The following is a 16,825-nucleotide window of genomic DNA, read 5'->3' as shown; positions in this document are numbered from 1 at the left end:
TCTACGTAGGCAGAGATACGTTCTGTGGGGGCTTGGTAACCAGCTACAATGGGGCGGCCGGGATGATTGGGTTTGTGAATTTTAGGAAGAAGGTAGAAGGTAGGGGTGCGTGGTGTCGGTGGGGTCAGGAGGTTGATGGAGTCAGGTGAAAGGTTTTGTAGGGGGCCTAAGGTTCTGAGGATTCCTTGAAGCTCCGCCTGGACATCAGGAATGGGATTACCTTGGCAAACTTTGTATGTGGTGTTGTCTGAAAGCTGACGCAGTCCCTCAGCCACATACTCCCGACGATCAAGTACCACGGTCGTGGAACCCTTGTCCACCGGAAGAATGACGATGGACCGGTCAGCCTTCAGATCACAGATAGCCTGGGCTTCAGCAGTGGTAATGTTGGGAGTAGGATTAACGTTTTTTAAGAAGGATTGAGAGGCAAGGCTGGAAGTCAGAAATTCCTGGAAGGTTTGGAGAGGGTGATTTTGAGGAAGAGGAGGTGGGTCCCGCTGTGACGGAGGACGGAACTGTTCCAGGCAGGGTTCAATTTGGATAGTGTCTTGGGGAGTTGGATCATTAGTGGTAGGATTAGGATCATTTTTCTTCGTGGCAAGGTGATACTTCCAGCAGAGAGTACGAGTGTAGGGCAGTAAATCTTTGACAAGGGCTGTTTGGTTGAATCTGGGAGTGGAGCTGAAGGTGAGGCCTTTAGATAGGACAGAGGTTTCGGATTGGGAGAGAGGTTTGGAGGAAAGGTTAACTACTAAATTAGGGTGTTGTGGTGCCAGATTGTATTGATTGGAATTTTGAGGTTTTGGAGGGAGTGGAGCTGGAAGTGGGAGACTGAGTAGATGGGAGAGACTGGGTTTGTGTGCAATGAGAGGTGGTTGAGGTTTGCTGGAAAGGTTGTGAGGGGTGAGTGAGTTGCCTTTCCGGAGGTGGGAAACCAGGAGATTGGATAGTTTTTTTGAGGTGAAGGGTGGTATGCTGTTCTAATTTGCGGTTGGCCTGTAGGAGGATGCTCTGAATAGCCGGTGTGGATGTGGGAGAGGAAAGATTGAGGACTTTTATTAAGGATAGGAGTTGACGGGTGTGTTCATTGGCTGGGTTGATGTGTAGGTGAAGGATTAGGTGGGTGAGGGCAATGGATTGTTCAGTTTGGAACTGGTATAGGGACTGATGGAAAGAAGGGTTGCAGCCAGAGATGGGAACTTTAAGTGTGAGGCCTTTGGGGGTTATGCCAAATGTCAGACAAGCCTGAGAAAATAAAATATGCGAGCGTAATCTGGCTAGGGTGAAGGCATGTTTGCGGAGGGAATGTAAATAAAACTTAATGGGGTCATTGCGGGGGTGTTGTGAGGGTGACATGGTATTAGAAGGTGGAAAGGGTAACATGAGGTTGAAATGAAAATGAAAGATAAAAATATATGGGGAGAAATAAGGGTGAACTAGAAAGTAACTGGAGATCTGGTATGAAAAAAGGCGAAAAAGTGTTGGTTAAGTTGATCCTGTGGTGAACTTGGGTTGGCAGACAGCGATATGCATGAAGGTTAGGTGGTTGTGTTGCCGCTGAAACACGTTAAAGGACAGAGAAATTCGGGAAAATTTCGAAAAAACGTGTAAATGAATTAAAAGGAGTGGTGTTGTGGTGAAAGATTACGAAAATGGGGCTAACAATTGTCTGATGAAGAAATAATGACGTTAAAACCTGTGGGGAGTGGCTAAAAATGATCAGTGATGTGCGAAAAACGGAAGTGGAAATAAAGTGAAAGTTATTAGAACTAGCTGAAATGGTTGTTTAATACGTGAAAGCAGCTGTTATTGAACTAGAAACGGTGGATTTTATAGCAGCGGTAGTGTTGAAAGCGGAAAATATAAATTTTTTTGGTTATGGTTTGGAAGTGGGTTACGTATTATTGAGTATATATAGGCGGGATAAAATTGTATTACGGTAAAAAGGGGAAGGTGAATACAAAGTGAGACTACTGGTAAAAACAGAAAGAGAAAATAAAGAGAAAATAAGACGACAGGAACGATGTTGATCTCCACCTGTCCAATGGCCAGCATCACACGTCCGTCCACATCAAACCCACCAACAAGCAACAGTACCTCCATTTCGACAGCTGCCCCTCATTCTACATCAAACGGTCCCTTCCCTACAGCCTAGGTCTTCGTGGCAAACGAATCTGCTCCAGTCCGGTATCCCTGAAGCATTACACCAACAACCTGACAACAGTTTTCGCATCCCGCAACTACCCTCCCGACCTGGTACAGAAGCAAATAACCAGAGCCACTTCCTCATCCTCTCAAACCCAGAACCTCCCACAGAAGAACCACAAAAGTGCCCCACTTGTGACAGGATACTTTCCGGGACTGGATCAGATTCTGAATGTGGCTCTCCAGCAGGGATACGACTTCCTCAAATCCTGCCCTGAAATGAGATCCATCCTTCATGAAATCCTCCCCACTCCACCAAGAGTGTCTTTCCGCCGTCCGCCTAACCTTCGTAACCTGTTAGTTCATCCCTATGAAATCCCCAAACCACCTTCCCTACCCTCTGGCTCCAACCCTTGTAACCGCCCCCGGTGTAAAACCTGTCCCATGCACCCTCACACCACCACCTACTCCAGTCCTGTTACCCGGAAGGTGTACACGATCAAAGGCAGAGCCACGTGTGAAAGCACCCACGTGATCTACCAACTGACCTGCCTACACTGTGACGCATTCTATGTGGGAATGACCAGCAACAAACTGTCCATTCACATGAATGGACACAGGCAGACAGTGTTTGTTGGAAATGAGGATCACCCTGTGGCTAAACATGCCTTGGTGCACGGCCAGCACATCTTGGCACAGTGTTACACCGTTCGGGTTATCTGGATACTTCCCACTGACACCAACCTATCCGAACTCCGGAGATGGGAACTTGCTCTTCAATATATCCTCTCTTCCCCTTATCCTCCAGGCCTCAATCTCCGCTAATTTTAAGTTGCCGCCACTCATACCTCACCTGTCATTCAACAACATCTTTGCCTCTGCACTTCCGCCTCGACTGACATCTCTGCCCAAACTCTTTGCCTCTGTATATGTCTGCTTGTGTCTGTATATGTGTGGATGGATATGTGTGTGTGTGTGTGTGTGTGTGCGCGCGAGTGTATACCCGTCCTTTTTTCCCCCTAAGGTAAGTCTTTCCGCTCCCGGGATTGCAATGTCTCCTTACCCTCTCCCTTAAAGCCCACATCCTTCCGTCTTTCCCTCTCCTTCCCTCTTTCCTGATGAGGCAACAGTTTGTTGCGAAAGCTTGAATTTTGTGTGTGTGTTTGTGTTTGTTTGTGTGTGTATCGACCTGCCAGCACTTTCGTTCGGTAAGTCACATCATCTTTGTTTTTTTATATATATATTTTATAAACCAGTAATCTTAATGTAGAAACTTGTCAAGGGATTGATGCACACTACACTAAATAAATAGTGGTTCAAAGACAACAAAATCAAATAATGCTATAACTCTTTATAAGTCTTCACATAACCCTTTCTGCCACAGTACACTATAATTAGTGACACCTCGTAGGAAGGTACTCTAAGTGCTTTCAGACTGGAACAAATTTAGGTTCATACATATAAATACAATGCTATACATATACAGATATACAATAGAGCTCCACTCTACTTTCCACTAGTCAATTCCTGCTCTCATGCTGTAATTATGCATGCAATTCTCTTTCTCTAACAACCCCCTGTGGTTAATATATAAAGCAAATGTAGTCATCAAAGGCTTCTCAAAAAACATCCTCTCAAAATCATAAAATTGGCATGCATTTATTCCTCCCAAATGCCCGACAATGAATTGAATACCATGAAGATATTTTTTGAACGGAAGCATGGTCCATGTAGGCTGTAATTTTTTTTAAAGTATCTATGTGACTGGCCAATTTCAACCTTTGGTCATTTTAAAACACACATCTTAAGCTTCCAGCTTCATTTTACATTATGTCACTGGTACATGTTAACGGAATACACCTTACTTATTTGCGTATGTGGCACAGAGAAGACATGGCTGTGAGAATATGTCAGCCACACAAACACTAACTGACCCTTTTCCAGGGTGACAATGCAACAGCAGCAGCCTCTATGTGAAGAGGACATAAGCGCCGCAACTGATTGGTGATGCCCCAGTTGAATAGCAGCTTCAAGATTAGCGAGTTCAATAGCAGTGTCAACTCTAGTTACTCTGCTTGTACTGTCTATGTGGCATAGACTTGAGAATGTTTATACTGAAGAAGGTTCATTATTTTGTATGTCGCCCTTTGCTTGTGACACATCCGTGTAATTGCAAAAGTTAAGTATTGTAATTATCATTTTGTAATAAAACTCATTAATACAATTTGTTTGAATTGTTTGTCTAGCAAACTGACTGCACAAGTTTCCTAGACACCACAGTAACCATGTACAATAGTATATTGTTTTTGTGTCACATACACACAGAAGTAAGATGTTCTGTCGAGTTGTACTAATGATTTATTATAATGTACTGTAAAATGAAACTGGAAGCTTAAGATACACACTTGAGAGTGACCAAAGGTTGAAAGTGGCCAATCACACATACAATTAAAAAAATAATACAGCCTACCTGGACCCTGTTTTCATTCACAAAACATGTTGAAGCTGTAGACACCCCCCCCCCCCCCCCCCCCCCCGTCCACACACACACACACACACAAAATAAACTTTATTATGAAGATACCTCAGTGTCTAAAATTTTGAATTTTGATATTGTTTCTCTAGTCTTCTGGTACACACTCTCCATCCCACCTGGTGTCTCTTCAAATTCTTGTGCAGTGGCCAGAACTCGTGTCAGCATATCTTCCTCTGTCTCTAAAGAAGTCTTGTAAATTAAACTTTTCATAAAACCCAACAAAAAGTAGTCCACAGGAGTTAAATCCGGTTATCTTGGCGGCCAAATGGTTTGACCACCTCGGACTATCCATCTTCCACCATATTGTCAGTTGCTTGTCTCTGAACCACATGTGAGAAGTGAGGTGGTGCACCATTATGCTGAAACCACATTTCCTGATGGACATTCAGTGGCACAGCTTCCAAGAACGGGTCCAATACGTTTTGTAGCAAGATCAAGTATACAGGGTCAGTTAGGTGAGTGGAAGGGGGCATGGCCCAATCACATGACCATTCAAAATACCTGCCCACACATTAATACCAACCCAGAGCCCAAATTCCTGAAAAAAGTGTGACAAGAGGGTTTTCGTCTGCCCAGACATGGCTGTTTTGTGAATTCAATGCACAGTCCCCAATTAACTTTCATTCATCTCTGAACAAAACTCTACGTGGAAACAGGGGTGTGTCGATACAGTGGTGCAGGAACCACGTGGAGCAGGCAACGCATTGTGGAAAATCACCTGGACTCGTAGCGTGTATCCTCTGTAAGTGGCACAGATGTGATTGCTGCTCGTGCAGAAAATCCCAGATGACACAGTGACTAAAACACATTGCACGCACTATTGATCGAGTACTCACTGATGGGTTCTCTTCAATGTGATGCAGTATATCATCTTCAAATTCAGCCATGCGTGATGCCACGGAGTACAAAGTTCTGCCTTCTCACAGTGAAGGTACCTGTTTCTCAGAGCCTTTGCATAGCTAGAGCAAAAAGTTTGTACAATGGCACATTACGATGCAGAAAACGTTCAGTGATACAGCTGACTAACAGCTCTTCTGCTACCTCCAGTTTCACATACACAAAGAGTGTGTCTTGTGTGTTCTGAAAACATGTGCCGAACTGTGCTTACTGTATCAGAGACACACAGGCACTGACTAGGTCTCGCACCAAGGCAGATGCTGAGTAACATCAGCTGACAGTCTGATGTAATAACGTCATCCTGTCTAACCTACTGCATACCAGGACAAGCAACTCTAAGACTTTTCTCTCTCCCTCAGCAGACATAGACATATTACAAATCTGAATTGAAATCATTGCTGAATGGAAACAGTACTTTTCCAGACATGGGTTCCTATTCAAAATATTATGTACTCATTCCCATCTACACAAGTCCTAGAAGTTTAAGACGAGAATTTTCGAACACCCTGTATAATGGATAGAATTTTTCAACTACTTCCTCGCTTCTTATAAACCCCTACGATTTTTACCAAGAATAGTCTCCCACTTTACATCACACAGGGCTCTCGAGTTCCCATGCTCATGCTGGGTCTGCAACTAGCAGCCTTATCCTGTCCTCACCCCCCACCCACTCCCCGGTGACCTCCCTGCCCGTGCCGCCTCCTCACCCTCACCACCCACCCTACGACTGCCTCTCATGTCAGACGCAGTGGCTGCAAATGTGTGTGAAAGCTTATATGAATGTGTGCGTTATCCATCCTGGAAGAAGGACTTTTTTGTCTAAAAGTTTCAACGTTAAGCAATCTTTTCATTCCACCTGTCTGTGGCTCAAATGTCTCCTCCGTGTGGCGAGTAGCAATCTATCCTTTCCGTACAGATGTTATTCCATCCTGGATTTTCCACTGTTTTAAAATATAATTAGTTGTACCCACACTGGCTCATTTATAGAGAGTAAGAGTACATAAGATTTCACATTTCTAATGCTTAGGGGAAAATTTCCAAATTTAATTCTACATCCTTACATCAGGTAACTGGTAATGCTTATGAGCTGTCCCACTCCAAACACACCCCCCCCCCCCCCCCACCTCCCCTCCACTAATTGTTTCTTTTCAAATAGACCTCACATTTAATCAATCAAAGAATTAAAGGTATAAAATAACATTGTAAATCACCAATTTTCAGTGCTCAGAAACTTTGAAAGTGGCTGGATCTGGCATTAATGGGTGCGTTATTAATGAAATAATAAATTCTTAAAGTATTCTAAGTTGTGATGTATGAAGAATGAACTAATCCAACAAATAACACGTAAGCTAAAGTTATAAAAATCATGCATACTTTATAACTCACCAACTTAATGAGACGGGGGAAGTTCACTGTGACGATGCTGAAATGAAAACAAGAATATTAATGTCATTTGGTGGCTGTTTCAATTAAGTGAAACATTAGATACTACAAGCTTTCATAGGACCTATCTCATAAAAAATATACCAAAAATAGCAACAACATATAAAAGCTGTGTGTGTAACCATTACATAACATCCTCGCTGTTTACATGCGCTTACATTTGCGATCACTGTACACTTTTTACTTTATTAGAAACAATGTTTTTATCTTCATACTGTCCAGCTAGGATTCTTATTGTTTGAACTTTTGCAGTGTCATCACCTTATGTACAGCTGAAGTAAGTCTGCTTCCGACATTAAACTTAGTTTACAATGACAAACATCACAGCCCTTATGTTAGTGTCACCTGTACGTTGTACACACTTTGTATCTCTCCGAATAACCTTATCGTCATACACTTCACTGTACTGACGGCATGTGGTGATACCTTCACTACTAACAATGCTTTCCAAAAAAGTGAACTGTGTGTCTGCAAAGTAAATGCATTTATCCTCTGTTATCCATTTCTCAGACTAATACCAATGTGGTTGGTTGTTGGTTGGTTGGTTTAGGGAAGGAGACCAGACAGCGTGGTCATCGGTCTCATCGGATTAGGGAAGGATTGGGAAGGAAGTCGGCCGTGCCCTTTCAGAGGAACCATCCCGGCATTTGCCTGGAGTGATTTAGGGAAATCACGGAAAACCTAAATCAGGATGGCCGGACGCGGGATTGAACCGTCGTCCTCCCGAATGATACCAATGTGAATCTATATATAATATATCCCACAATCAAAACAACCCACAACCAGTTCTTGTTAACGCTATTTTCGTATTTTGTGTAAAACTTTTAAAAACATATGATCCTTACAGGATTTGAGCATGTTATCTTGTTATCCGTAGTCACATGCACTATCTGATGCACCACTGAGCGCCTGCTGGAAACAATACCTCTTCTACAGTGGAAATCGGCAGTAAGTTGTCAAGAATAATTTTATTTTGCTTTGGGTCATAGCTCATGACTGATAGGGACAGATCAAGTTTTCAAATTTCAGATGAATGACATTTATTTTTTGGAAGAATAGAGCAGAAATAATATAAATGTTGAATTTTTAATATTTCAACTGGTTGGTTTACGAATTAACAGTAGATGTAACAACATATTTCAATTAATTACTAGAGTGTACACATTAGTAAGAAGTTTTTATCAGACAGTTCTAGCATGCGAGCTTTTCATGCAGACAACCATTACACACAGCTGCCAACATCGAGAAGAACCCGTCAGTAATCACACAAGTAATATGGCGTAGGTCCGTCGGTGGATTTCGGAACCAAAACTGCACGGCCTCTCCAGGGGGCCTGGACAACTATATATCCATTCGAAATTAATATAGCTATGTATAAGAATCATACACACGGCCTGAAATATGTGTATAAATTTGATGCACTTGGCCTGCCAGAAAAGTCAGCTTGTGTGTCAGTTTGGCACACTTGGCAACAAATGTGTTAAAGAGGACTTTTTTAAATTAATTTGGATGAGATAGTGTCACAATACCTTCAATGGTTCAGGAAAAACTTAGGTGAACAGCTTAGCCTAGTCACCTGTACATAACCTTAAAACCGATTTGTTCCACGATATAATAATAAAAAGTGCACATATGATATATGGAACACAAGATTGACTGCCTACCTAAGCTCATGACGTTAATAACATGGCCTCACAGACTGGTCTGGTTTGAATTCCTTCCTAACGATACAACTTGGCAGAAAGCAATGTAAACGCAAAGTTTCGCGTCCCACACCAAGATGGGCCGATCGAGCCTGACAGACCTCCGTGCTGTCCTCTGCCGACTGTGTCATCAGATACAGTACGGAAGGGCATTTAGTCAGCACACCACTCTCCCAGTCATCGTCGGAACCACTACCACTCTGTTGAACATCTGTCTGCCAGCCTCACATCGCCGAGTGCATGCCGTGACACTGAGGAAAAATTCCCAGCAGTACTGGGAACCGAACCCGGGTCCTCTGCATGGCACAATTCCGAGCACATTACAGTACAAAATATTTCATTACATTGAGAGAGAGAGAGAGAGAGAGAGAGAGAGAGAGAGAGAGAGAGAGAGAGAGAGAGAGAGAGAGAGAGAGAGAGGGGGGGGGGGGGGGGGGGGGGGGGTGAGCGATTAGAGTCAGGCAATAGTCCCTGTGTATAAGAACCATGTATCTACCGCAGTTCAGGAGATATAGTGTTATAAGCAATGGACACGTAAAAAAACTGCCGCAGCATGGGTAACATTTAAAGTTATATGTCTTTGTTGCTAACTCTATCTATGACATATTTTCTGACAGAATCCTCATATGCTGCAGAATGGACCTACACAAATATATCATTGTATCACACACAGTGGAAGAAATATGACATCATAAACACTGAAATATCTGGAAAAATGCATGAAGTTTTAATACATTTATTCTTTACTACTAACACACTCCTACAGTTGACTCAGATTCTCTGGCACTTGGCAGCACTTTTGACAGTTTTCAGCTGAGAAGCACAAACAGTTGTAGGTGAGAATGACATCTGTCTATAGAGCTATGAAGAGGCATTGCCATCAAGACATTTACAAAATTGCATTGTGGACATGTGAAGCAGCTGTGCCCAGCACAAAGAAACTGTCAGGAAATGTGTTTATTAATTTGGATACTGTACTTACACATTTGTCCATTACGCACATTTCTTTGTATGACTGTTTCATAATTTCAAAGGTGTTTTTACAAATACACGGAAATAAATTTTTTTCGATACTTCACAATGGACAAAGTTCATTTTCATTTCCAACAGAAAATGGCCAGAAGGCATATCCAGGCAATGCAAGGTTTGTTAGCTAATTGATAATAAATGAAACACATTTAGTAATTTCATATTTGTGTTTTTAATATTATGTCTGTATTCTCACAATCTCCAAAAACAAAAGAGTGCCATAATTTGTATTTGAATCATCATGTGCTAAAGGTACTTAGTTATTCCAACATAGTTTTGAAAGAACTAGTAAAATCATGATTACACTTCAACAATTCTTTCTTTTCTCCAGAAAAAATATGAATAACGCACGACATTTGCATGAATGTCAGGGTTCATTTCACATTGCGAAAAAATAAAAACTGTGCACACAAAAAATATTTAGAGTTTGATAACTGAGGATCTTTTAGCACTTTTGAAATTTCCTCAAGTATTTACTGTTTTTTCCTCTCTTAATAAATGCATTCAACAGTGGCATTTATAACAACCAATAATTACAAATGTGTTATGAAGGTACAATGTTACTGTATGTAAAATGCACCAAATTAGTGATAAGAAACCGGATTTTCTTATAGCCTTTGACACTTTTATGGCAACTTTCAACTGAAGCACAAGTCATCTTGTAAAACTGCTGCAACAACGTCTTCAATTCCAGTGTATCTCTAGCATCAATTTCAGTCCCAATAAATTTTTGGCTGTTGTTGGAATTTATTATGAGCTCTGTTAGTTCATGTGCCATATAGAACCTGTCACACTTTCTAATATGTCTTTTGAGTATGCTGAAATCCCTGTCACAAAGAAGAAAGTAATGTCTCTTGACGTAAGTAGTGTCCAACTTTTCAAACCCGTTTCAGTCAGTCAATGCCAGTAACATATACAACACAGTTCTTGTTCTGTCCTCCACACTTGCCAGGATATAAGTGAAATTCAGCAACTGATGGAGGAACACAATGCAGAAGCTTCTAGAGAAGAGAGCGTAGGCCTACTTTTTTGTGCCCACATTTTCCAATGCCTCTATGATATTTATAAATATGTGCATTACTTTTTTACTGTCACAAATACAAAATATACAAGTTGTCAACTGTCACAGATAAAACGTTTCCTGGGCAGGAACCTGCAGAATTTGTATATTTTGCATGTAGTCAAAACTAATAGCACATACAATGGGATCAAATATCCTTTTGGCTTCTTCTGTAAGCTCGGTATAAAATTTTTAGGCCCTTCTCTTGTGAAGCAGTAGCTCTCCAGTGACACATTGCTTTGCATCTGTAATGCGAGGGCTTCTCATTTTCACCTTCAGTTCTTCATATGTGCAGCAGCAGTCTGAACAGGCCCAAAATGCCAACTGAAATTTTCCTTGAAAAATGATGCATAGAGTGACCTTAATCTGGTGATGTTTCTCCTTAAACAACTTATACCTCTCTAGAATGTTAAGTCTGCCTTCTAAACATTTTATACCTTGCCAGCATAAATGACTTCCTTTTAGCTGAATACTTTCAATTTATCTCTGGACAGCTTCTCTTGCTTTTCCTGGAAGAGATTCAGTAACTGACCAAAATCCTTACAGCACACAGCAGGATTTCCATCTCCCATAATAGGGAAGCATCTCAGTAAGTGCATTAAAACACGTGGCTACCCTTCAGCAACATGTCAATGTCTCAACTCCATTTTGGTATCTCCTGACTGAGGCTCTTTTAGCAAGTGCCAATTCATTTGATGTTTCCCATTTTTGTCTTTTCTTTTCCTTTTTCCCTTTATCATGCATCTACGAGGGGTTTGCTGGTTATCAATGTATTTGCCAAGATTACTTTAAGGATTGCCAGATCTTTCAGTATTTTATTATTAAAAAGTCGAGCCTGCATTTTAACTCAAAATCTGATTAACTTTTACAAATAACTATTGTGTATGTAAATTAACTATATACATGATCATTTGTCATCAAACTGACAATGACATTTTGTCCTACATATCATTTTCATTCATTATATTAAAGTCAACTATCATAATTTCATTTAAAGTAAAAATAATCAGCATTTACAACAATTTCAATTGCAAATGAAAATATCTGCACTTCCTTTTTTATAGAATTTGGAATGGATCCTTCTGTTTGAGACTTTATGATACTTATAATCTGGAAAATCAATCAATTCATATGAAAGGAACCACTCTGAGATGCCCTTGTAGGGGAGAATAGCCTAGTCTTTACTCTCTCACACCAATAATACGTTTCAAATATAAACCTGTTACAATATTGTAATTAACACCACGTCTGCATAAACACAAAGCAAACCAGAAACGACATTTTATATTTTGGAAATAGACATCTCTAAATTTCAATTCCATAACACTACTGCCAAATATTTCGAGATAAAGGAGAAACAAATAGCACTAACCTCGTGTACGCCTCACGTGTTTTATATTTCCCACACACAGGATTTTTGTGCAAGTAAAATTCTGTGATAGGCAGAGAATTAAGGGTTGGCAGCACACCAGCTGTCTGGATCTGAAAACCATACCAGTTACAATGAACATCAAATAGGACATACTACTGCACATTAACAACTCTTTTCTCATAGAACTTGGCTGGGATAAGACTATTCATGTACACATACATGGTAACTACAAAACAATCATCAGATTTAAACATTCTCCAAGTTTAAGGATGCACAATGATGTCTTTTTTTTTAGACGCAGTGAAAGAGCGCATTTCATTTTGGGAACTGCAACTTTATCAACTTCCTGGTGACCAGCCAGGCTGTAGCATTTTCAGCTATTTCTGAGAACTGAATTTCTAAACATGTTGTTCCCTTTTTACATGTATTGCTTGTTGATGACATTAACACTTCAATTTCAAGTCCTGTAAGTTAAAGATAATAAGAAAAAACACTTTTGGTGTTTTTCCCATGGTCACAGTCCGAAGCAACTATGTGTCTAGGTTGTTGATGCTTTTAGAGCCAGCTTCTAGTTAATGAGTGGCCTATCTATGCCACAGTGACAGTTTGGTGAAGGTACACAATACACAAGATGCCCTACAAAAAATATATGTTTTTAGACACAAAGGAATTACAAATATTGACAGCAGGTGGGCATTGACTGAAATCAAGACAGTTATAATTTTGTGCTGAAACAGGATTTAAACTCGGGTCTCCTCTTACTAGGCAGACACTCTGATCGCTGAGCCATCCAGACACAGTAAACACTGCAACTGCACGGACATATCCAAAAGAACAGTACTATTTTGATACAAGGACCATTATAAACTAAGACACCAGATATGTATACAATTGAGACAAGACGGCCAACGATCTCTTCAGTGTAGATGCACACAGCTCAACCTCTTACGAGAATAGGCGAAATACTGGGTGTAATGAGGATAATGGGTGAGGCACACTACATTAGTAGTAGTGGATTAGTTGAGAATTTAACTTCGATGGGAGGCGTTTAAGGGTAGTGGGTGCAGTTGCAATGACCCCTGTGTCTGGATGGCTTCATGGTCAGAGCATCTGCCTAGTAGGCAGGAGACCCCCCCCCCCCCCCCCTCCATACATGTATGAGGATGGAATGGTTGTGTTACTTAATTTTTTTTAAATAGTGGGCGACATGAATCTCTTTATGGGTTACACAAGTTTCTGATGTTTCTCTTTTGAAGTGTTAGAAGTCTAATGTCGGTTGAATTTCCCCATAAGATTACACAACACCTAATAACTGACACAAAGTAGTTGTGATACACTATTTTTCTTGTACTTATGGACACCAGACAAAACATATGATATAAAAACTAATCAGTTTTTGAAAATATGACTGGATAGATAAAAAAAATCTACTCACCAAGTGACAGCAGGAGTAAATACATATAAGGAATTGTGCAAGCTTTTGGAGCCAGTGGCTCCTTCTCATGGAAGAGTTGAAGGGGATGAAAGATGGATGAAGGAGGACTTGTGAGCTTTCGGGAATATGGAGAATTGCCGAGAATTTCTTAAGCCCATGCCACATGTCTAGCCATTTGTAGCAGGTTCATAAGTTACACTAGGCTGGCAATGTGTGCTTATTTGTTGTTACATTCATGTTTTTGTCATTACGGAAAACTTTCCCAGAACCTCAGGTCAGGGAAGACTTACCAGATGAGATTATAAGGAAAGACATTGTTGGGGACTGCACCAGCTGAGATTTGAAAACCTGAGAGCTTAAATGTGGAAGATAGGGTAATAAACGAGACGGAAATTACTAACAAAATATGGTGCACAAGATGATAATAGCAGAAAGCTAAGTACGTTAAATGTGGTTGGGGGTAGGCTGAAGGGGAAATAACTGACAGGTCAGAAAGTAAAATATACTGAAAGCTAAAGGGGAGTGAAGAAAGGAATAGTTACTGAGAAGGAATGCTGAATCCAAAGAAATTAACACAAATTAAGGCCAGATGGTGGTGAGAGAAGGATATGTTGTAACGCCAGTTTCCAACTGCCGAGTTCTTAGAAACTGGTGTCAGATGGCATGTGTGGTGCAACAGGCACCAAGATCATGACTGTCATGTTGTAGAGCATGCTCTGCAATGGGACATTATGTGTTTCCAGCACACATCCTCTCTACGTCCATTCGTCTGAACTGATAACTTGGTGGTAGTCATATCAAAGCAGAAGGTCGAACAATGATTCCATAGCAGCTAGTATACATGTGACATTTCACAGATGGCTCTCCCTCAGATGGTGTATGTATGTTTTGGAAGTTGCAGGCCTGGTAAAGGTGTTGGGAGGATGGTGCACAGGGCAAGTCTTACAGCGGTCACAGGGACAGGAGTTGTGGGGTAGGGAAGAGGGTGCACAAGGAGCATAGGGCCTGACCAGGATATTGCGGAGATTAGAGGGGACGACGAAAAGTTCAGTGGGCAAAATGCCTGACAGAATGGAACTCATTTAAAGGCACAATTTTAGGAAATCATAGCCTTGTCGAATTAGTTTATTAATAATTCAAGACTAGGAAATACAGAGTGATAAGAGGTTTACTCCCACTCAGCTTTTTGGAGGGCTCAATTGAACCAGGATTGGAGGTGATGGCCTGGACGATTGCTTTTGGGCTTGGCTGGTAAGGTAATTACATTCAGGGAAGGCTGAGATGAGAATTAACATGGAAATGCTGTCAACTGTTGTTTGTTAGTAGGTTTAATGAGAACAGAAGAGTTTAGCTTACCCTTGGTGAGGATAAGGTCAACACCAAGAAAAAATGACATGCTATTCAGAAAAGGATCATTGGAAGAGTGTATTTAGAGATTCCAAAAGTGTTAACAGATTAGCTTCATCATGAGTCGATATGGTACAGATCAATGCACCTTTACCAAACCAGTGGCTGAAGGCTTATGGATCCCAGAAAAGCCGCCTCTAAGATATCAAACAATAAATTGTGATTGTCCCCAGTTCTTGCCTCCCACCTGGCCTTAATTTATTTAAAATCCTTCAGATTCAGCATTCCTTTTCAGTAACAATTTCTTTCCCACTCCATTTTAGCTTATTTTCTGACCTGTATTTTTTCCCTATCCCCTACCCCCACAACATGTTTACTGTAAGTAGCTTTCCACTCACATTAACTCTCGCACAATGTTTGGTCAGTAATCTCTTTCTTGCTTATTACCATATCTTCCACCTTTAAGCTCTTAGTTTTTCAAATCTCATTTTGTGCATTCCGCAACAATAAGTTTTTCCTTCTCATTCCGTCTGGTAAGTCTCCGCCGACCTGGGGTTCTGGGCGACTTTGCTGTAATTCTCCCCATTTCCTAAACCTTGCCATTCCTTTTTTCTTTCATCCCTCTTCCTTCCCCTTCATACCTTCTGCCAGAAGGAGCCACTGGCTCCAAAATCTTGAACACTTCCTTACCTTTTGTGTGTGTTTGCTCCTGCCGCCAGTTAAGTTATTCAATTTGTTTTCTATAAAGCCTATATGTGCCTTCCAATTCCAATGCTTTTGCAGGCTTAGGCCTGAAAGCTACAAATACTCTCTCTCTCTCTCTCTCTCTCTCTCTCTCTCTCTCTGAGTCTGTGTCTGTGTCTGTGTCCAGGATGTTCCAGTGTCATGATAAACGAATAAAAATCAGTGTGCACTTACCTCGTTGTCCATCAGATCTAATACTTTTAGTGACCTCCATTTGGTTTTATCCGCAAAGACTGGGGTGAGGTGGCTCAGTGTCGACAGCTCATTTCCTGCTAGGCAGAGGCTGATGAGGTTCGGAGCCATTACCTGTGCATTTTTCAGCAACTGCTGCTGTAAATGAGAGCTTTTTGATGGGTCGTACATCACTTGCTGATACTCTAAAAAAAGTAGAGAAACAACAATTAATGCAAAAAGCTACATAAAGACTGTTCAATCCATAAAATATGTGGACACTCCATTACTTTACAATAAATCAACATTACTGTACAATAAATGAAGTAACTGCTGACACTTTTTTTTCCTTAATAATCTCTTAAATGGTCAATAATATCAGATGAGCTCAACCTTCAGAGGCAGCTGATAAATTTAGTGTAAAGGTTCTGATGTTGAGTTATCAGAACACGTAAGAGTAATATCTTTCATCTCTCGGCGAACTGTTACAGCACAGACCACAGCCAGTGCACAGAGCCGTATCTAGGGCACAGCCGCCGCGAGTCGACAATGTGTCGGGACAACAACTCGGCAGAGGCCGGTCACTTCTGCACCATCCACTTCGCGAGGCTACGGCCGGGTCTGGGAAACTGACCCCTTTCAGGAATCTTCTGAGGGAGCCAGAAGGTTCATTGATGTGGAGGAATGTGAGTGTTATTCCTTCTGCCTCTTTCAGTACCAGACAGCTCCCAACTCCCAAAGACATCCAGTCATCTTTCAGACAGCTGGGCAATGTCGTGATGCCCAGTCCATGTCAGATTTGGCCACAGAGTCAATGCAGCTATCAATGGGCTATTAACCTCTGAACACTGCCAACTCTGAACACACGGCAGCTCCGCACTCTGCCACCTCCAGGGACTCCGCCACTGGAATCCTGCAGTTGCCTCTCCGTTTGACGTTCCAT

General features: G+C 41.3%; 1 protein-coding gene across 4 annotated transcripts in view; it reads right to left on the bottom strand.

The window, feature by feature from the left end:
* LOC124716917 (nuclear RNA export factor 1-like) overlaps nucleotides 1-16,825 on the bottom strand; it is a 134,424-nt gene that overhangs the window by 75,540 nt on the left and 42,059 nt on the right. For all 4 annotated transcript variants that reach the window (XM_047243486.1, XM_047243488.1, XM_047243487.1 and 1 more), the window contains exons 6-8: nucleotides 15,886-16,088; nucleotides 12,186-12,295; nucleotides 6,965-7,001 (exon numbers count right to left, since the gene is read on the bottom strand). In XM_047243486.1, the coding sequence (XP_047099442.1) occupies nucleotides 6,965-7,001; nucleotides 12,186-12,295; nucleotides 15,886-16,088 (350 nt within the window). The remainder of the gene's footprint in view (nucleotides 1-6,964; nucleotides 7,002-12,185; nucleotides 12,296-15,885; nucleotides 16,089-16,825) is intronic.

This window comes from Schistocerca piceifrons, chromosome 9, assembly GCF_021461385.2.
Source record: "Schistocerca piceifrons isolate TAMUIC-IGC-003096 chromosome 9, iqSchPice1.1, whole genome shotgun sequence".
NCBI classification, from domain to species: domain Eukaryota; kingdom Metazoa; phylum Arthropoda; class Insecta; order Orthoptera; family Acrididae; genus Schistocerca; species Schistocerca piceifrons.
The sequence above is the reverse complement of the archived record's forward strand: the minus strand, read 5'-3'. Positions and strand labels throughout refer to the sequence as shown.